Source organism: Alligator mississippiensis, chromosome 1 (assembly GCF_030867095.1).
Source record: "Alligator mississippiensis isolate rAllMis1 chromosome 1, rAllMis1, whole genome shotgun sequence".
NCBI lineage: Eukaryota > Metazoa > Chordata > Crocodylia > Alligatoridae > Alligator > Alligator mississippiensis.
Genome location: NC_081824.1, coordinates 408,452,676 through 408,475,306, shown reverse-complemented (window position 1 = coordinate 408,475,306; position 22,631 = coordinate 408,452,676). Strand labels below are relative to the sequence as shown.

Genomic DNA, 22,631 nt, shown 5'->3' with positions numbered 1-22,631 from the left:
TTTGATTCTGGCTGAACTCTTTGAGGATCCATTTGGTGATGTTTGTCAGACATTTGAGGCTGGTGAAGAATCAGGAATCATTGGAAATGGCAAAGAAAGGCACAGTTCAGGTGTAGAAGTGAAGAAGTAGTCAAAATGTATTCAATGTCATGGCTCACCATGACTTGAAAAAGAGTGGGTGCTGGGGGAAAGGCTGAGCACAGTGGGCACTACCGTATATCTTAATCAGATAGGCTGCACTAACCTATCCTTAGGGTACATTCAGTTTCAAGGCAACAGCAATGGGCACACAGGCATGTGGTGTGTTGTTTGTAACAGGACTAAGAATGACACAATTGTGAATGTGTTTTTGGACTATCAAGTGAGCCACAGAGGTCACAAGACATGTTGTTAGAGGTATAGTTATATATAGTAAAATCTTTGTTATCCGGCACTTAAGTAACCGGAAATTCTATTAACTGTAATTTCTGGCTGGCCACGAGGGGAAAAGCCCGCACGTGGCAACTGCCATCCCCACCCCCTGCCCCACCCTGCTCCATGTGCAGCTGCTACCACCCCCATCCCCACTCCACGTTACCTGAAAACCCCTGCCGGGTTATTTCAGATGACCAGAATTTTTACAAAACCAGCAATCCCCTTAAAATACATATATTTTGGCACCAAAATAAGGTAGGTTCCAATCAGCATCTCAGCCTTTTGGCTAAGATCAAGCGTTTCTGCCATGGAAAGGACTATGTCAGGGCTAGTTCTGCCCCTCCTGGTGCCAGCCAGGTATTGCAGTATCTTTAGCCCCAGTGCCAGTTCCCTGTGGAGGGAACACCCACCCATTCTTTTAATGGCTAAAATGAATCAAAAGGTAGGTTCCAGTCATGATGTTTACCCAATATGGGCCATGTATTTTATTGTCATTTTCTGTGTTGGCTGCATTCAGTCACCTTCACAGTTGGTTTCCATTACTAAGCACATGCTGTTTTTGGCAGCAATTTAATGATAGACAATGTATTTAATAAGGTTTCCTCGTATACAAATGTAAGACAAGGAGCATTTTTCCCCACACTGAGGGAGGAAAAGGCTTCGTCCTGTATTCAAGTAAATACAGTAATAGAAGCACACTCAAACTTCAGTTTTAAATGTTAAGCAGAGAAACATTTCTTTAGTGTAAACATTTGGCTCAGGAGAGTAACTTTTTGCAGAATTGTCTCAGTGATACTATTCACACATATAAAGTTAAAAACATGTAGTTGCTCCCAAGGTCAATGGCCAAAAAAAATTTTTTTAAATCTTTAAAATGAAAAAAAGGGAAAGACAAAAACTTTGAGATCCACATGTGGGATTTATTAATTTAGGCAACTCTTAAGTCACTAACTGTTAGGTTATATAGTCAGTCTCTACAGTCATTTCTAAACTGACAGGTTAAGGGCAAAATTAAGTATGATAGAATGTGTCCAACATGAAAATTATAAGAATAGGAGAATCTGTTTAATATCATTTCAAAAACATTAACAAAGCAACACCAGGTCAGAAACAGTTTATTAGGTATAGTAGAGTGGTGTAGATTTTTGATTAACCTTGCAGAAAATTCCACAACTCATTAAAATCACTTATAATACCTTTTAGGTAAGAAAAAGATGAACTAAGGGGGAAAGAGAACTGATAACCAATGGTATTAGATTTGTAGCAAAAGTGATGAAATGGGATTTTTGCAAAAAAGTAACATTTTCTTATAAGATCAGTCTTAAAACATACAAGGGAAAACATACATGACAGACTTCTCTATACCTTATCTAATATAACACAACCAAGACAAGAACTACAAAAACTCAAGTGTCTTACTGGAGTAACAAGGAAAATGAGATCTTTGAAAGAAAACTTTAAAATACTTGGAACTAAAATTGTTAACATAGGTCTGATATTGGAAAAGCAGGACACATTAATATGATGGCCTTGTGAAAACCCACAATGCTTTTCAAGAAATAAAATTTACTGGAAATGAGGGAGGAGAGACCTGCCTGCTAGCAGACAAGGTATTTAAGTGGGCTCACTTCACATAGCTGTTTCTGAAATTTTGCATCTCGTTGATACATAAAGCTTAGACACCTCAACCTACAAAATGTACCTACATGAGTACACAGAATCCACACCTCAATTTTAGAGTGCCTGATGCTACAGTGAAAAGAGATTTTCTAAAAAATATGTGGTGCTGTCAAGGATAGCATTTTAATCTTCCATCTTGCTCATGTAAATCATATATGAAATACCTACCCAGAAGTGGCTTTTAAGACCAATGTATCCTCTTCCTCCCCTTTATTTCACTTTCCTCCTCCACTTCTATCACAAAATATCTGATCAACAGATAAGGTTTGCTTAAATATGAGGAATAGCAAATACTTAAAATGTATTTTTTCTATCCCTCATTCCCGAAAACCTGGACCTGTCACTTACTTTCCTAGGTCTCAAGTGCGGCCTGGGGTCATACAACAATACAAAGACACAAGTTCCTAGACCAGGATGGATCTAGCAAATGGAACAGGAACTTTAGCAGCATTCGAGAGGAAGGCTGCTTCACCCACACTGCAACTGTGTGGTGGACAAAAGCAGCTGCAGGAAGAAACAATGGCAGAGTCCTAGTGCCATCTTGTCTTGGACATGAGCTAGGTCACTCTGGCCCATCACCAGAGAAGCACTGCCAACCTCTGTCCTAGATGGCAATCTATTTGGAGTAGGCTATATGCCTGGGAGATATCTATATGTAAAACGCATGCTAGCTCTTACTGTAGTGTGAAAAATAAAATGCATGTGTACAAATAGTCTACAAAATACTTATCAGTAGATATAGTACAGGGGATATTCTTTCCATTGGTTCATAAAAGGTTAAACCTGAAATAGGCATGAAATGCACTACCTTAACCCAACCTTCATTCAACCTACAGTGGACAAGCAGTAATCACCTGAGTTTGGGGAGAAATTTTCTTAATATTAGTACCCCCTCCTCAAAAGCACGTTGGGTTGTACTACTCACTCTCATCTCGTTGCACTAAATCTGACTTAAAATTGCAAGCTCCTTGCAACCAAGACCTATAGTGTTGGGCTATATAAAGCAATACCCACAGAGCTATATGACTATGCAAATAATGAATGGTTACAACAGTTAGATGTCAGTGAGGAAGGGGTTTGCTCGTCTCCATTATGGTAGCTCCACAAGGCTCTATCTGATCCCCAAACATATCCGTATCAACGCAGAAAGTAGAGAGAAGACAAAGGGTAGAAAGTACATATACCCATGACTCTTCCTATCCCTGTGAGCCCTGCTTCCCCATCACCCTCCCCGACCTTCATGTCCAGCAGCCTTCCTTGAGCCCAGTCACTTGTTCTCTCTCGGCAAGTTTCTAAATGAAGCTTCACAGAGCAGCAGCTGGAAAAAAAAATATGTCAATCAACCTGCACTGTTACCAGAGACTTAAAACTAAGACAAAAATGTATGGGCCTTCCCCCTCCCTCCCTCCTCATGATCAACGTTAAATGCATAACGGGAAGAAGCAATCTTCTCCCTAACGACTAGCCACAATGACCCATTCAGACTTCCTCAAGCTGTTACTGAGCCAAGGAAACCCCACCCTCCTCACTAGGATTTGGGGTAGACTTTACCCTCCCTGTAGTTCCTGAGCACACAGCAATGCAACAGTCACAAACTCAGCTTGATAAGGTTGAGCAACTTCACAACAGGATGCGACTGTCCTAAGTGGGCTGTTGCCCTTTTAGATCTACTTAGATCTTCAAAAGCATGGAACCTAATCAAGTCACCAGAGCTGTGCACGGAAATACAAGACAGCAGCATTTTTCCAGTCATTTTATGAAGGACCCAAAGAACTATGATGAATATACTCTGCCATGTTCCCCTCAAAAGTTTCTCTCTGGAAATGTCATAGAGGTTTGTGTTGTTTTCTTCTGGTTGTGAGATTCAGTCCATGTTCAACAAAATATTTAGTTTAAAAAACTAGTTTAGATTGCTGGGGGACAATAGTGCACATCTCTCTCACACCATTTATAAAACCCAAATACTAAAAAGAAAGGAAATGAACAGTTAAGCATTTCATAAAATCTTACACTACCCACATAATAACAAACATGTGCTCATCAAGTATTGCCTAGTTCATCACAACATAACAATGTTAACTTTTTCATTATCTTAGTTTCAGTATCTAAAACACTTTGTTTTAAAAGAACATACTGCTAAACAGAAACATTTATCAAACGATAGTAAAATTGTGTGAAAATTCTAATTTGCTATTTCTTGATAGAAATATAACAAAATGCTTACATAGCAGAACTTTGCATGTACAAAATACATGATCTTAAGTTGATCAGTGTGGCATAAATGTGTACTCAGAATTTTTATGGCCCTTATCCACCAAAGCTCTAAAACACATGCTTAACTTTAAGAGTGTAATCAATCACATCAAGGTTAACAGGACTACTGAAGTGCTTACATTTCAGCACATGCTTAAATGTTTTGCTGGACTATGACCAATGTTTCTTTTTCAAAAGCATGTTGTACAGTGCTTATATTTTAAGTTTACTAATGAAATAATAGCTCTTTTGAGTGAGCATGAATTCTGCTGTGCCGTGAGGAAACAAATGCTTTATATTTCACAAGAGTGATGGTCCTGTTTGTTATACAGAGAGAGTAAGATATGCATGGCCGTAACTTTGTTTTCTTCCCCATACTTGCTTGCCCCTTTACCTAAATTTCTTGGGCTTAATAACAAGTAGCTATCACACTGGGTGCAGACACACAACAGGATTTCTGCAGAATAATTTGTTCCAGATTTTATTCTGCAGTAAATTTACTCTATCATAAAGAGTAGAAACAACCAGCTTTCCCAAGCTGGCTGCTAGTAGCAGGCACTATTAAAGGCCACTAGGTGGCAGGGGAAAGAGTTTGCACTGAACAAAGTTTACAATGACAGCAAATGCACAATATATATACAAGTGCAGTTATTTACCACTTCCTAAAAATTAACTTTGCACCAGCAAATAGCATTTCCACTTAAGTAAATGCTGTGTGCCATGTATCTGCTCCACTTCCCCTCCAAAGTTAATAGGAAAATATAAAAGATGGAGCTAAAGGGAATAACATATTCCTTCTTTCCCACATTCAGAGAGAAAGTTATTGAGTTTTGGTGTGGTGTATTTTTTCAATGAAAGAGATGATCAGGTCACCAGATCACTAAAATGAACAGAGCTGGCCATCCTAAAAACAACTCTACTAGAGGAGTCTGGTTTCATTTACTGTACACCAAACAGACTATAAATGTTCATTATACAGCTAATTAAATCGTACATGCCTTCATGACGCAACCTATTCTTACCCCAAATATTAACAAGAAATATAAAAAAAAGAAGGGGAAAATATCACAGAAATTCAACCATTCAAGACTATTCAGTCCTGTTATTTTCATTCTCTAACAAAAACTTATTCCTCTGGGCTACACAGTGCCCACCAAGGCTCTTTGTGCCTTAATTTCAACATCTGAAAAATAACAATAGTGCCGTTATGCATGGAGATTCTTGATCTGTAGCTTTTAGTGATACTTTGGGATGCAGTTCATTAACATGCCAGTACCAAATTCCACACCACTTCCTTATTAATCATAGATTCTACTCTCTCTGTATCATGTGTACCTGGCCAAAGTGGCTTTCATGCAGAACACTAGCTAGCTCAAGTTCAATTCATACAAGATGGAGATGATGCCAAGAGATTTAAGGAATCAAACACCATAAGGAAAGGTAGTGCCCACAATCTTGCCTACCAAATAAAGAGTTACGCTCGATTTCCATAGTTCATAATGTTTCTACTGAATCCCTCACCATTCCTCATGACATTTTTTTATATCATCCTCAGCTAGAAAGAAGTATTTGACCTTTCCTTTCAGACATAGGCTTTGCCACAGTAATCTGGAAAGTGGTTAGTACACAGAACAAATAATACTTCCTATTCTACTCTTAAATTTCTTCAGTCAGTGTATACTAAGAGCTGGCAACCTGATACAAACAAATAACATGTATCCTCTATGTACCAGCTTGCTATTCATTACTGGAAATAAGATATAAATGTGTTATCTGCAGAGTCCTACATGAACAGAGACCCAGCTGTTAGAAAATGTACTTTGTCCCCATATCCTGATGTCCTTCTCTAGGACTGGACACTTGAAAGTAGTGGAATAAGGTATTTTTGGTAGAGGGGTCCTTTTACAATAATCCTCTCTTTCTTGCATCCTGTCAATGCTAACGTTTAATAATAATTGCCGGATCAACATGTTCCATCTGTCTTTACAGCCAGAAGGGAATTCACTAAGTGGAAGGGAGCAGCAGGAGAGGTGAAGAAAATAACCTTGGGTCACATTAAGAACAAAAGCATTAAAAGATTATACACCCATTATTTTATTAATATTAATTATTTAATCAAACCATCCCACTGCATTCTAAGCTCATCAACCCTCCTACATGTAGACCAGTGTCTAGTCATATCCCTTTGAATTAACAAACAATTGTGTCAAAACCCAGACAATCATTAGAAAACATTCCTTTTTAAGTTCATCTTTTAAAAATAAGCTTCAAGCAAACCTAAATTCTCAAAATAAGCTCTCAGCATAAATAAATAAAAACAAAAAAATTTAAAATTTCCATTCCACAGCAAAAAGAGAAACAAGCTGAACGTTTTTAATTTGTTAAGTTAAACCACTTCCTTTTTTTCCATCTTCAAGAATATGATACAATATATGCAGTTATAGTATATTGCATCCACCTAAATGTAATGACTGACTGAAATAACCTTTCTTAGGAAGATTTTAAAGCATGTTGGGACTCAGTCAAGAATACTCAAAGCTAATATAAAGTCATATCACTGGATATTTAAAAATGATTATGACAAAATACAAAGCAAGACAAAACCTTACACAGAAAGCTGCAGTATTTAGGGATATGTTTGCCAATCATGTTTTGACAAAGGCTGCTTTCCTCTGGACGAACCTACCACATTTTGGATACAGCCACTACATAAAGAGATTATAAGGATACATGTTAAGAATAAAGCCTTGTAGAAAAGACCTTTGCACCTAAATATGCCATTGTAATTTCTTCTACTCATCATATATCTTCCATGAAAACACTAAACTAGCTAAAGATGCCCTGGGCCCCTTTCCCTACCCATATCCTCTTAAAAAAGGGGAAGCCCTAAAAAGCTAATTTCTCATACTAATCCAAATGAAAATCAGATTATCCTATCTTCCTTCAATACTACAGCTCACCAGTCATCAATAGTTGTTATTTTACAAAACAAAGTTGTATCAGTCCTTTCAAGAAAATATATTTCTTAAAAGACACCAAAGTCGATTGGTTTCTTTGAAGAACTGCTTGCAAATACCTACTGAAGATTCTATAAACTCTTCCATTTCCTGCCCCATGTCTGGCAAATACCTACAAATAGCTCTAGCTTTGCCAATACATTTATCACTAAAATGTCTAAACAGATTTCAGTTCAGCTATATAAACAAGTTACAAACTAAAGTGGCAATGACCACTAAAAGTAACATAGCTATTTCCATTCTAACTCCACTCTCTTCTACGTATCATGTTCAGCCACTCATAACTTTCTGAAGCAGTCATGTTTTGCAGCAGAAATTTTCCATGAAGAAAAAAAAAAAAACCTTCTTGAAAAGTGTGTTTAAAGTGATTCAGTTACATATTCATGCAGAGCAGAGAAAGACTACACTACTGCTATTATAAACACGATTACTCTAACCCTTTTTGGAGCAATGAAATGACATTATTAAAATATTGTAGAATGAAAAGCTGACTTTTTCAATCAATTAAGAACAGTTCCCTACAAAGGTTCCACTGAAAACTATGAGCAAACAGGTGGTTTAGCCATGTTAGTCTGAAGTCAGGCAATAGATAGGGCAGTGTTACACCTTACAAACTAAATGGTTCAGATAGGCGTGAGCTTTTTTTAAGGTAAAAACCTACTTTGTCAGATGCGGTCTGACAGAAATGCATCTGACAAAATAGGTGGTTGCCTACAAATGTTCATAACCCTCTCAACCAATTAGCCTCTAAAATGCTATCCTACCCTACATACTGTATTGAAAACTATGGTAATTTGCAATTGATTTTGCAGAAGTTCTCAACAAGCTTGTGAAACATTTGATAAGCACTGTTGTGCAGTGCAACTAATTGTGTAACTATGCTCTGTAGGCAAAATAGTACACCACACACACACATACAGGTGAGCTGAGGCAATGGCTTTTCTAGAGATCTTAACCTGTTGCCTTTAGGTACTATCAGATGCAAAAAAATTAAGGAAGAGCACTGAACACTTTATAACTTCAATTTAGCCCATGGTATATATACATGCTGATAGACTATACTAGAGATTTTATGCAGATTACTACAGCTGTAAAATAAACTATAAATTATACATTACACTTAAGAATCTGTGCAATTGGGCAACTTCAGAAGATCCTAAAAAGATGCAGACAAGAAACAGAGTTCAAGCTGGATTTGTTGCCTTAATATTCTCTTGATAGATTTTGGAACAGTTATATTTGATAACCATTCAGCAGTTGAATGTTTTAGAAATGTTTGAAACTATTAAATAGGAAACCTGAGATAAAGCAGATTACATAGGAGAAAATGATCTTCACTGAATTCTAATGCAGTAGCATGAAATGCAGAAAGAAATGCATACCAGAAACAAACAGGAAGTGACCAATGAGACTTGCCCCTATTAAGCTTTACCATGTGGAAGAGTTTAGAAAGCTTTCCGAAGTGCAATTTCCTAAATGGTGTAACTCAGTGAAGACTATAATTATATGGTGGCAATTAAATTATTTTACTTTTTTCCCCCTATGATTTCTGACATCTCAAAAACACATCCAAACTGGGGAGAAATCAACTCGTTGTAAATTAAACAACCCTGCTGTATCCACCATCTCTACCAACTAAAACATACCCAGACTTCAGAAAACACTCTGCACAGGACAAGTTGCAGGTCTGTTTATCCTCCTAAATGTTCACTTCTTTATTTCTCTGCATTCCCTGACTTATTTTCCACTAGAGCATCCACTTCATTCCAAAATAAAACACAGATCTGAGGAGCAAGCAGAGTATTCCCATTAACTGAGAACAGATCCACTGAAGTAAGGTCAGCTCTGGAAGTGCTATTCTTGATATCCACTTGTTAGTGAAGAGCAGGAACTGTAACTACACTTAGCTATCTAATCTACCACCAAGTGCCCAGGGACCATTTCACTTACTACTCTAGCAATTGTCCCCAAGACAATCTATTGTTGGCTCTAATCTAAAACCTTCCCTCCCCAGACAGGATTCAGTTTCAACAGAGTGGAAACAAGATATTGTTTTTGAAGCGTGGTCTTCATTATAGGGAATATTTTTTTATAGTGACCAGAACCAAATTGGCGATAGACAGACTTTGGAGACCGCAGAGCTGCCAAATGGCCACTCCCAAAAGGTTAATTTACAGCCCCCAGGCTCCTGCCCAGCACCACTCCCCCCAGTACTCCACAAGATGCTGTCTCCTGGCTTTCCAGCCTCCCCACATCTTTTGTTTCCTGTTCCCATCCCTGGGGCCAGGGTGGCCACTGGGCCCATGAAGCCCAGGGCCCCTGCATAGCACAGGGGCATCCAGGCAGTGTGGTGCAGCCCCGGGTTGGTGCCCACAGCCCAGCTCAGCAGGGGGCCATCAGTGGTGTGGCAGGAGACCCATACGGAGTGTCCTGTGCAGCATGCAGCTCCCAGCTGCTGCAAAGCTGAACAGCCAAGTTAGAATAAAGTTACCCATTTCATTTAAAAAGTCACCAACATGGTCTGCTTTTGAGACACTTTTGACCATCATCTTAAAAGGGGATGAAATAACATAGTGTATATATGGGCAGAATTTGGTCTCTGGACTGCTCCTATAGAACAGCATAGCCCGACTACTGTTTCCTCACGGCCACTACATGAAAGCTTCATTCATCAGCTTACATCTCAGTGACTATCTCCTCTGACAGTGTTAAGGACTCAGAAAGATGAGGAGAAAAGGGGTACAATTCATGTTCAGATGAATTCAGGTCAATTCGGGTTTACTGCAACGCCCTCCACTTGGAATTTCAACTAAATGCCATGAACTTCACTTGATTTAGGTTATTGTAAAATGTTTATTTAGCTATATTAGTATATCGTGTCTATACTCCATAGCATGTAACATCTTCCTGGGGAAAGTTTAAAGATGTCCATTTAACCTATAAAAACCTATGAAAAGCCTGAGTCCTGGTAACCTTAACAATTCTCTCTCTCTCAGCAACTGTTGCACAAGAAACAGCAAAGGGGCTTAAGTGTAATACCTCCCAGATTTGATCCCAAAGGGTACTTCCCAAAAGATAGTTTCAGTCCTCAACTTAGAAACTTGCTCCTTCCCACCTCATCTTGAAAGAGCACAAATTTACAGGCATCCAGGTTGTCTGGAAAGTAGGTTAAGGTGTGTTGAAAAGAGTTTGAGACAATAGTCCAAGTACGGGTATTAGTCCTACTTTGACAAAGATATTTTCCCAAAGCACTGGGCAAACAGCATGTGTGCACACAAATAAGTTAATAATCAAGTTATAAGTCTGATCCTAACATCATTACACACTTTGAGTAACAGCTTACTGAAATGAACAGAACTTTATTTTGTGGAGAAAGTTACAGCTCAACTAAATATGGATGGCAAAATTGGACTTTGATAAATAATACTGCAGAAGTTTCAGTTGAACAGCAATGCACAACAGATACGTGGAAAAGTAGCGCTGAATATTCCATCTAATCAAATCTTCAAATGTAATGCTTTCTTTTATTTTCCCATTTCTTGTTTTCTTAGTCAAAAACTCTCTTTTTAATTTAGGAGAAGAAAATGAAGCTTTGCTGTTCTCTATAAGCACTGCCAGTTTTAGAAATGCTAAATGCATGTTCATGAAAGCAACAAGCTAGGTAGTCCTACTAACATACATGCACTCAATAAAGCTCATGATGTACACATTAAAAAACTCAATACCAAATCATCATTCAATCTGCAAAGGATTATCAGATGGGAGTTTTAACCAATGATCAACTGTACCAAGACAGCTAAAAAATGAAATAGTCCTAAACTAAAATAAGAAGAATTACTAACAGAAGCTTTCAAGGATAGTGCTAAGCCAAGGAATTAATACCAATACCAAGTTGCAGAAATGTTTCAAGTGTCTGTGTAAACAACCACTGGAGAAAAATAGCACAGTGTTAAGTTATAATGCCTTACAAACTTCAAGGATAAACATTATATTTGTGCCTTGGTTTCCTTCAAAAGTCTAAGCCATAAAACAAACCCAGTCCATTTAATTAGAACCTTACCCGACAAACACATTCACTAAGTGATGCTTAACAAATCTAATTGGAACGAAAAGGGACTGGTCCGGTAAAAGAGCAGTTCCCTGATGTTCTTTGCTCTGTTGGTTTCATGTAACCACTGATCACCAGCCACTACAATAACAAACATACAACACCCTTAAACTAAATGGGAGTTGTCTTTCTAAATATAGCTACTTTTAAATAATGCATTATGAGTTATAAAATAAAGTGCCAGTGAATTATTTAAATACAGCTCTTGTCTTTAACAAAAAGACAACACTTTTAATGAAGTGGAGCTTTATTTATAGCCTGGTTTGCACATTATTGTGAACTGTGAGGGATAAAGCTAATCCTTCCTGTTTTATGAACTTAGTTACATCAGTAGTCAGTTGTTTTTTTTACCCAAAATGGTAGCAAAGCTGCAAAATAAGTTAAGCAAAAGTATTATTTTAAAGAAACATTTTTTATTTAGTACTTCAAAAGATTTAGTTCTACACACCAACCTGGCCACTCCTGCACCCCTCATACACACCTTCACAAGCACGCCCTGCGCCCTTCACCAATGTATGCCATGCACTCCACACCCTTCACCAACACACAGACCCACAAGGTACACCCTTCACCCACATACACTTGCACCCACACTCTGCACCCTTCACCCAGGTGCACACTCACATACTGCACCCTTCACATGCACACGCACACCTTCCATACACAGGCACTCTGCACCCTTCACCCACGCATATGCACAACCTTCACCCAGGTGCACATGCACATACTGCACCCTTCACACACTTGCACACCCTTCACGCACACACATGCCCACCCTTCACCCAGGTACAGTCGCATACGGCACCCTTCACACGCACACGCACCCTTCCCACGGGTGCATGCCCTCACATACTGCACCCTCCACCCCCTTCATACACTGTCATGCACACATGCACTCCCCTTTACAGGAGTTTTCAGGGCACTCGCAGAGCTGTTTCTCTCCCCGCGCAGCCCTCAGTGTGCAAGCCCAGTCTCCTCGGCAAAGAGATGCCAGAATCAAAAACTAAGGGAGTAACTTCTGGCTGCGCGGCTCTCCCGCAGGACTGGCTCACGCGGGCTGCCCCTGCCTGCCGCGCGGCCGAAGGGCAGCTGCGAGCCCGTCCGCGGGCGGCGGGATGCCCGGAGCCCCGGGGTGTCGGCGCGGGGAGGGGGGGCGCTGCCCAGCTATTGTGCGCGGGCGGGCGGCGGCGCTTCCCGGCGGGAGGAAGTGGGAGCTGGAAGAAAGGACTGGCCATGTCCCGTCACTCGCCCCGCGGGGAAGCCAGGGCGCTGCCCGGCCCCGCTGCAGCCCTCCCCGCGGGGCCCGAGCACAGATGTGCGCGCAACAGCTGGCGGGGGGACGCGGCCGGCTCGTACCTTGGTGCGGATCTGGCCCGACGTGGACACTTTGCGGATGAGTTTCTGCGGCCCCTCGTGCTCCCCCTCGCTGTCCGACGACTCGTCCCCGGGCCCTGCCGCGGCGGCCGCCACAGCCGGGTGCTGCTGCTGGATGCCGGCGCCGCTCACGCCCGCCTCGGCCCCGGCCATCTTCCCGCACTCCTGCCGAGACACAGCGCACGAGTCCGGCTCAGCCCGGGCAGCCGCCGCCGCCACCCCCCTCCCCGGGGGGGAGGAGGAGGAGGAGGCGGCGGCGACTGAGGACGAGGGCGGGGCGGGGCGGGGCGGGGAGGAGCCCGGAGCCGGCGCTGCAGGCACCGCCCTCCGCCCGCCGCCATCTTCTGCCGCTCCCACGTGCGGCGCGCCCCGGGCTGCGTGGGCGAGGGAGACCCCGGGGGAGGAAGAGGCGGGCAGAGGGGGCCAGAGCAGACAGGGTTTCCCAAACTTTTCCTTAGCACGACCTGATCGACGGCCCCTTATCGTCAGTGTGGGCCCTTGCTCTCACCCCACCCGCTCACGTTGCCTCCCCACAGTTTGGGAACCGCTGGACGAGGTGTTTCTGAGGGGTCACTCCCCTGCCGGCGGCCTAGGTCAAAGCCAGGGGGCACGGCTGTGGTAGTGCCTCAAGGGCTGCGGTGGCCTGGACCTCGCTGGAGGGGGTCACGAAGAGGTTGGGTAGCCAGTGGCCTGGGTATTAATGCTGCCCCATGGGGATTTCCCCTGCTCCTGGGCTTTGCTGCTTGCTCCCTGCCTGCCCACCACCTCTTTGTGCTGCACCGGTCAAGGTGCTTTTAAGGGGTGTAGGTTGTAGCCCTGTTGGTCTAAGGACATAGGCAGACAAGGTTCTTTGGGTAAATCTGATATCTTAGACCAGCTAATTTTATTAGACCAACTAATAAGTTGATCTAATAAGAGATATCAGACTTACCCAAGAACCTTGTCTGCAAGGTGGTTTTAAGCCTTCCCAGGTGTGTTTGATGTTGGCTACAGCCAAAGCTGGGACTTCAGCTGGAGCATCCCAGTGTTCCTGGGACCAAAGCCAGAAATCCCTGGCTAGGGGGTCTTGCCCTTCTGAAGCACCAGGGTTGGGGTCAGAAAGGAGTTGCTCTGTGCTCAGGCTGGCTTGGACTGGGGGGGAGAGGGATTAGCCTTCCTGTGTAGTAGGGCATCCCCCCCCCCCCCAGTCCTGGGATCTTCTGAATCTATTTTGACACCATTTCAAAGAAGCAGGACACTGACTGGTTCCCCTGCTTTACCTTCTGGTGGGTCAGTGCCTTAGGTCTGCTTTGTGAAGGTTGACCAGTAGCCTTACAAAGAGTTTAGATCAGGGGTGGGCAAAATACAGCCTGCGGGCTGGATCCAGCCTCCCATAGGCAGGCACTGGCCAACTGATTGTATGCATCTGGCCCACAGTGCTCTGCATGGGGCCAAGCAACACCCACTTCCAGCTAAGGCAGCCTGCACCACACCCATCCACCCCAGCCCTGGCTAGCACCCGCAGCTTCTCAGAGTGGGTGCTCCCAGTGCAGCTGCAGTCACCTGGGTACTGCTCAGCTCCTCCCCACCCTTCTCCAGTGGCTTCTGCTCCTGCTGTGCCACTCCAGGCAGTAGGTAACATGGGGAAGCCGTGGGGATGTGTGCCAGGCAGCAGATGCCCAGCCAGGCTGTGGGGAAGCTGCAGCAGGTGGCTCCTGCCTCAACACATTTCTCTGCATTGTGGGGGCTCCAGCTCTAGCTCCTGACCACCTTCTACCCACTTGGCTGCCTGCAAGTGGCTGTTCATCATGCCAGGTGGGCAGAGTAGGTGGAAGGCAGCCAGAAGCTGAAGCTAGAGCCTTGCACGCTAGGCCAGGGGCTGCCCAGCTGCAGCTTTTCCCCCTACCCCAACCTGGCTGGGCATGTGGTGCCTGGTACATATCCTCATGGCTTTCCCATGCTTCCTGCTGCTCAGTGCAGTACAAGGGCAGGAGGAGGAGCCACTGGAGGCAGGGGAGCCACGCAGTACCCAGGCAGCTGCAGCCCTGCCTGGAAGCTGTGTATATTGGTCAGAGCTGGGGTCAGCAGGAGCATGGTGCAGGTGGGACTCAGCCCCATGCAGAGTGCCATTGGAGCAGCCACGGGCTGGATGGGGGGTTAGGGGCAGGCCACACCAGCACCGCCCAGGCAAGCTCTGTTGCACCCATCCCTTGCCCTCCCACTCTCCCCCAGCCAGCTCCCTGGTGTGCGGGGCGGGGGCTGCCCACGCAACAGACACCCTACACACACCCCACACTTGCCCGAAAACACAGGAGCCAAGAGTAAGACTTAATTTAGTGCTATTATGCAATCACCTCTATATATACTGTTCAACAAAGCACAGCTCTGGACAAAAATTATTTTTTGATAAAAAACTAAACTATGTTATAATATTTGATTTTTAGTATATGATTTGGTTTTTATACTTTGTTAAAATTATATCTTCTGAAAGATTTTGTGTGTGGCCCTCAACAGCTCACCAAAACTCATTAAGTGGCCCTTCAGTTGAAATAATTGCCCACCCCAGTTTAGATTATGGTTTGGGTAAGATGGTTTGGATAGGGGAGATCCTGCCTCAGACAGGTGGTTGGATTAGATGACCTGTGGAGATCCCTTCCAATCCTACTTTTCTATGATGTTAAAAGCAACAGACACCAATTAGGCAGACAGTAGGATGGGGGCCACTTTCCTTAGAGGCTAACAGGTTTGGGCACTGATACCAAGCCTGTGCATGCAGCTGCTGGAGCAAGCTCCCAGGCCTTCTCCTGGCACCAAAAATCTAATCCCTCAGTCCTCACATCCAGGATGTATCAGCAATTAAACTGATAAAAACATATTCTAAGTACCATGAGCTCTCAGGTTTCTACTCTGTTTGTGAAGTGGGGTTTTGTTTTGGGATACTTTGCATATACTCAAGAAGCTACTTTACTCTAGAGGTGACAGGCCCTTGGGTTGCCTTAGTTTAGATCTAAACTCAAACTTTAGATTGCAAGCTACTGGAGGCAGGAGTTGACTTTTTGGGCACTTCAGGGCACTTGCAGAACTGTTTCTCTGCCTGCACAGCCCTCAGTGTGCAATTACAGACTCCTCAGCAAAGAGATGCTTATAAGGGTGCTTATAATAGAACTCTAATTTGCCATTAGAAAAATAGTTTGTTGCCTACAAAAACTCATGGTCCTCTGAATCAGTTAGCCTCTAGGCACCACCCTGTCCTACCTTTTCCTTAATTTGTGATTGTTGCTTTTAGGCACTACTACCACAATAGCACCAATTACAAGGATTGCTTTTTTAGTTATTTTCTTCCATTATCTGTCCACTTTCCTAATGCCTATATTTCTCCTTCTTTCATTTGTACTTTTGACTATTGTCTTTTATTGCTTCGCGTCTTACAGCTCAAAGTGTTCTTATGCATTATCAGCAATCTTTCAGATCTGGGATTTTCTTTCTTTAAAAAAAGAAGATAAATTATTTCACTGTTGTAGATAATCAGTGTTCAAGAATAAGTATTTTAATCACAGAAATAGATGTATGTTAAATGCACAGACAGGAATAAACATAAGAAATGAAAACATGTTGCCATTTCTTTATTCCATCTACAATTCTACTCATGTATCTAGGGAAGGGTATGAGAAATCTCTAGTGTTGTAAGGGTGGCCATACCCAAGTACAAGAGTTAATTAGGAATCAAATGGAAACCATTATTTACACCCAATGCTACAAACATCTACTCATGTGCTTAATTTCACACATGATGAGTCATTCTATTGATTTTAATGGGATTCTATTTGCAGTAGGTGAAATAAAGAACATTCATGAAGCGCTGCAGGACTGGGGCTTTAGTTTTACACTACTGTTTTGTGCCAGGCACTAAAGTTCAGATTCTGTCATCCTTGCTCTCGCTGAATTGTTATGTTCTGAAAGAAATGGCATAGCATCTTCTGTATCCTTCATTAGGATAATTATCTGCAGGACCCAATTTTCCATTAACACTGTGCACTCTGCACCATTAACACTGTGCACACTACATTGTTGTATAGTAATAACAATGAATACTATATAACATATAATTAATAATAATTAATAACTAATAACCAGTGCTTTTCATTGCAGCATAATTGTGGCCATATCATAAACATCTAAAGGATAATGTGTCTTTGTTTCATTCTCCTCTGTAGGGAAGAAGAATCATCATCTGCAATGTCCTCCTCTTTTATTAGCCTATAATTATGAGCTCAAACTTTTTCCCAAGAACTTAAAGGAGATATAAGCAGGTCTCTGTTGTTCCCAGAATACCAAATAGGTCAAGCACACAAGAGGAAGTAGTATACTGGGAGAAAAAGTACTCTTGCTCAGGTCCTCTGCCCCACCAGAAAAAAATCCCTCTCTGTATCCATTTCATAAATAGCAAATTCAGATCAGTTCAGAAACAGTGAACAGTAGCCTTTTGGATAGTTTATTGCAATTGAATGTATGTGTATTGCAATATTAACTGGCAAGTGTGTGTGCGCGCGCGCGCACGTGTGTGCATATATATGTTTTGCTAATATTAGAATGATGTAGCTGTGATGGTCCAGGAAATGTGAGAGAGAATATCTTTTAGTACATTTTATTGGACCAACTGCACAGTCGGGATAGATTTAGACAAGCTTTCAAATGCAGTACAGTCTTCAGATCTGAGGAAAAGGCAGGCACAATAAGGACTAAAAACAGCCTGTAGTGTTGTGAAATTGGAGAAGAGAGAAATTCCCTGGAGTAGATGGCACATGAGAAAAGATAGCTTGATTTGTGGAAGACCAAGACCTTTCAAAAGCTGAGAGGGTTTTTATCACCTAGGGTGTCAGCATCCTATAGATATGTTTACCAATTAATATTGCAATGATAACTATATATGACACTGCACCCAGGGAAGTCAATGCCTCTCAGTAACTACAGTGCAGTGCTTATTACTGTAGGTATACAGTAAGTAAGATGGTCAGGCTTTGTTCCCATATTTGCAAATATAGAGCCAATCATGCAAATATGTGTACATATGATTCTTATTCTGTATTTGTAATACAGAAGTGGGTTGTTGTGCTGAGTACTGTTTAAACATTAATAATGGATGACATTTCCTGCTCCAAAGTATTTTCAAGTGAACCTTTTCATCCATATATAGCATCACTGCATTTCTAGAGCCAAAAAAGAACAAGCTATCACATGCAAAAGGCATATTGAAACAATAAGCATGACACATGCATGTTGTCTGCATACAACTTTGACGCTGTGCATTTGAACTCAAGGGCTAAGTACAGACAGTCAAAAAGCCTAAGGCTGAATCAATTCAATCTTCTCAGGATAGTTTAAGCTGAATACATTGAACCAATAAGCAAGAGAACAGAAATTCACTTTTGATTCTGGAAATGCAACTAAATCCCTGCAGTGGCTCAGTCCAAAAGCCAGAGGGCACTAGAGCACACCTCCCTGCTCAACTAGAGCAGAAAGTTTGGACCACGGCTAGTTTGCCTACCCTGTGAGGAGCAGGGAAGGTGCAAAACATCTGGGATGCTGAAAGACTGAGTTAACTTGAATCTGGAGGGGATCTGGGATAGAAGTTCAATAAACCAATTTAACCTAAATCAGTTAAGTCTGATACTACATCCATCCAGTTTTATTTTAAACTGGTTTCAGCTATTTTGAAAGTAGTTTATGTGCTCTGAACCTCCGTTGTGTTACACAGGGCGTGTCTACACATCGCCATTCGGCAAGATTAGTACTGTGCCGTGTTTTAGTACTTGCTTGGTGCAACTACTAAAACAGAGCAGTCACCACCCATACTATGGTGTATAGGCAGTGCATGGTTAGATTCACTGGGTATGTCACCATTGCAATGCATTATAGCCAGATAGCACGCTGCTACAGTCACATAGCCAGCAATCACATGTAAACCCATGTGATTGCTACATCGCCATAGCGCACCATACAGTGATGCAGCATTTTGCTAGGTTGCCATAAGGCAATGTGTAGACATGCCCAGATTTGAGCTGGTTTCTGATCACTTATACAGGTTTATGTGTAATTTCTGTTCCTAGCCAAGAGGACTATACAAATGGATTTTAGAAGCTGACCCTAGGAATCAGTGGGAGCATCTACATGTTCATTCATATGCCGCTATTACGATGCATTAAGTTTAGTACCTGTAATTACAGGTACTAAATGTAATGCGCCATAATCAGCACTATTGCACATTAGCTCAGAGAAACCATTTTTATGTGACACTAATGTGCAGATTAATTGTACTGCACACTAACTTGTTAGCATTTTTTACCAGCCACACTAATGTGCAGTAGAATTACTCTACTGCGATGTTAGCATCTTGTGTAGACATGCCCACTGTTCCATATACGGTAACTGCTGACAACCTGAATAGATAATTAATAAACACAGACCAGGAAACTGCAATACATGAAGTAGCTTCCCTTATAAAAATTTCCCTTCTTTACAATTTTACAGGAACTAAACCAGCTGTTTTCAACCTTTTTAGACTCCAGGTACACCCTGTTAGGCTCAAGACACCACTCAGAAAATGCCAACTTTTCATTTTCACTCATTTCTTGACTACAGAAAAATAATATAGTCATTTTTCTACTGCAAGGAACTCAGAAAGCCCACAACAGGTCGGAACAGTTTTAACACTATGAATTCCTCTTTGAAGTCCCTTGTAAATCATGTTTGTGCACCCAACAGTGCTAGCATTACATGGCACCTTGTGGTACCCTTGAAAGGCACCCCAGGGTGCCACACCACCCTGGTTGAGAATCACTAGTCTAAACACTATTTTTTATGCTGCATTTTGTCCCCCATTAAATTATTTTTTTTCCTCAAGAATAATAAAATTCCCAGAAGCTGATCATTCCTACCTAGGAGAATAGCTATGCAACTGCAAAGCTGGATAGTTTACCTAAAAGTGACAGTGTTTTTTAACAGAGCCTTGTTAGGGCTATAGCTTAAAGTGGGTAACTTGAAAATGTATTTGTTTACTCATTAGGACATTAAAAGGCTCAAGATTGCTATGAGCCAAATCCGCCTTTAATAAATGGGGGTGTCCAAGAGCAGATCTGCTCGTTTTATCCAAGTTGCTGCATACCAGGAGGAAATATCAGAAGGCAGGGTCAAGATACACCTTTATAGACTGGGGATTTGTTACACGTTACACTGTGAGCTGCACAAATGTTGATGGGTGTTAGTGCTAGCTCGAGTCTGGAGCAGTCACGTGTTCAAGCCAGCAGGGGCCTGGAGGATGGAAAGGTAAAAATCTGACCCCCTTCCATTCCAGGCTTCCTCCCTACTCCTTGGGGCTGCCCCAGTTCCCCTCTACCCGTTCCCCCTCAGCCTGCACTTTCTGTCCCTAGGAAGCAGGCAGGGATGTGTTAACCTGCCTGCCCAGCTACTGCTGCCCAGTGCTGCTCTTCTCCAGGCTGTGCCTAGCCCGAAGACCAGCAGTGGTGCCAGTACTGGCTGGGCTGGCAGGTGGAGTGATAGGCAACGTGTGTCTCCGGAAGCTGGGGAGGCATGGTGACTGCCCACAGGTGGCAATGCAGGAATCAGTGGTGAGGACAGGCCAAGTGGGGACTGTCCACAGATGGCTGTGGCAGTGTCAGGGGCAGGGCGTGGGGGGGTTCCCCATAGCCAGACACCAAGCCCAGAAGTGGCAGCAGTGCTCCCTGCCCGTCACCTAAGCCAAGAGCTTAGGGGAAGTACCAGCGCTCACAGGAGGTGCACATGCACCCCCATACACCCGCTATGCATCACCTACAGGTATAATGGCTACATCTTACTGTAACATGAGCTGGATAATACGGAGCAGAGATCATCCTGCCCTGGAGTGGTGCCATTTTGTAATTTTGAGCTGCTAAAGGAGTGCTTAAAAACAAATTCAGGTGTTACTATGCTGACAATCCAGGTGTTAAGAGCTCCACGTGCCGTCCAAAATGACTGCACAACAAGGCCCTTAAGATCATAGAGTCATAGAAAATCAGGGTTAGAAGGTACCTCAGGAGGTCACCTACCCCAGCGTTTCTCAACCTGTAGGTCGCAACTCAAAAGCAGGTTGCAACAATATATGAAAGGGTCGTGAAGAAACTTTAAAAATGGATTCACCTTTAAAGGAAAAAAACTTGGGAAACGCAGCTTTTCCCTTGCAGGTTGGCAGAGCTTCAGCCTGCGAAAGGCTGCTTCGGGCTGTCCCTGCCCCACACACGGGGGGCAGCGGGGTGGGAGAGAGGGGCACGGGGCCGGGGCGGGGACCGGCCATCCATGTTTACAGGTGGGTCCCGGTACAAAAAGGGTGGAGAGCCAGTGCCGTAGTACAAGCCCTATGGGCTCAAAGCAGGGCTGTCCCCAACTAGATCGCCCCAGCCAAGGCTTTGTCTAGCCGGGTCTCGAAAATCTCCGAGGAGGGAGCTGCCGGCACCCCTCTGGGAGCCCGCTCCGGTGCGTCCCTACCCTCCGGGGGAGATGTCTAGGGAGAGCGCAGGCTTTCCTGCCCCCGAGCCGGCTTCATCAGACGCTGCCGTCTCCTGCCAGACCTCCGGGGCTTCCGGGCGGCGGTACGGACTTCGCTGTCTCCCCTGCTGGAGCTTCAGCCGCCCGGTCCCGACTCAAAGAGGTCTCGTCTTAGACAACACCCAGCGCGAGCAGGCCCGGGCGGAGCGGGGCTGGCCCCTCGCCGCGCCGCCTGACCTCTCGGATGAAGCACACGGGGCTGCCCCCGGCCGCGCGGGAGGCGCGGGCTCCCTGCTGTTGCACAAGGCGCGAGCAAAGCTGCGTGTCCGCGGGCAGGAGCCCTCCGAGCCCGCGGCAGCCCGAGGCTGCGCGCACCGCCCTGCCCGCTGCAAGGGGGGAAGCGCCTGGATCCCCGCCAGCCCCGGGGACGCGAGCCCGGAGCCCCGCGCCCGCGGCAGAGGGAAGGGCCGGGGACGGGGGAGCGGGCAGCAGAGCCCCGCGGGGACCTACCAGCTCCTCCCAGGCTGGGCTGCGGAGGCCGGGCGAGGGCTCCCCGGGCTGCTCCATGGCGGGGACACGAGCTGCTGCTGCTGCTGCCGCTGGAGCCGCTCCGGCAGCTCGGCTCGTGCGAGCCGTCCCGCCCCGGGGAGCCGGGCTGCAGCTGCCTCCCGCACGTGACCCGCTGTCAGCCCTGACATGGCGCGGGGCCGCCCCGCACCCCGGGGCTTGGCACCGCCCGCCCTCCCGGCCTGGGGGAGCAGGGGGCTGCCTGCTCTCAGCCCCTCCGGAGCTCCTAGCGGGGGTCCTGAGAAGGACCAAGCCTCCAACAACCTCCTCCGCTCCACACACGCATCCTGTGGACTTGGGCTCCCCGGTTAAGGGACTAGCCTTTATTTATTTTTTTTACTAAGAGCAAGCAAGACTTGGGGCATCTGAACCCAAGGCCTCCAGGCCCGGGGCTGTCTGGATTTGGGGAGCATCAAAGCCCCAGGAGGATGGGTCTGGGAGGGAGGGTAATCGCCACAGGGCCTTGAGCTTGAGCCCTGCTCCCTTGAATTTTGGAACTGGACTCGTGGGCTTTGCCCAGCTGGGTTTGGAAAGGCTTTGTTGCCCATCATGGCTCAGCTTTAATGGACCCTTCCAACTAATACCAGCTATGAATGGACTGCCCAGAGGAGTTTTCCATCTACTGACTCCTCTGTGAAATCCTATGAAATATGAACTTTAATTTTTACACAGGAGAACTTTTACAATCACTTCTCCACTGCCTGATAAAGGGTGTTTGT

The 22,631-nt window shown here is 44.3% G+C and overlaps 1 protein-coding gene across 2 annotated transcripts in view; it reads right to left on the bottom strand.

The window, feature by feature from the left end:
* The window catches only part of DGKH (diacylglycerol kinase eta), a 268,186-nt gene extending 246,193 nt beyond the window's left edge, over positions 1-21,993 (bottom strand). The window contains exons 1-2 of one of the 2 annotated variants that reach the window (XM_019500513.2): positions 21,856-21,993; positions 12,829-13,011 (exon numbers count right to left, since the gene is read on the bottom strand). In XM_019500513.2, the coding sequence (XP_019356058.1) occupies positions 12,829-13,011; positions 21,856-21,912 (240 nt within the window). In that variant the 5' untranslated portion in view covers positions 21,913-21,993. Of the gene's footprint in view, positions 1-12,828; positions 13,117-21,855 lie in introns of those variants that run through there. The other variant, XM_019500512.2, reaches the window with a different exon arrangement.
* Positions 21,994-22,631: the final 638 nt, after the last annotated feature.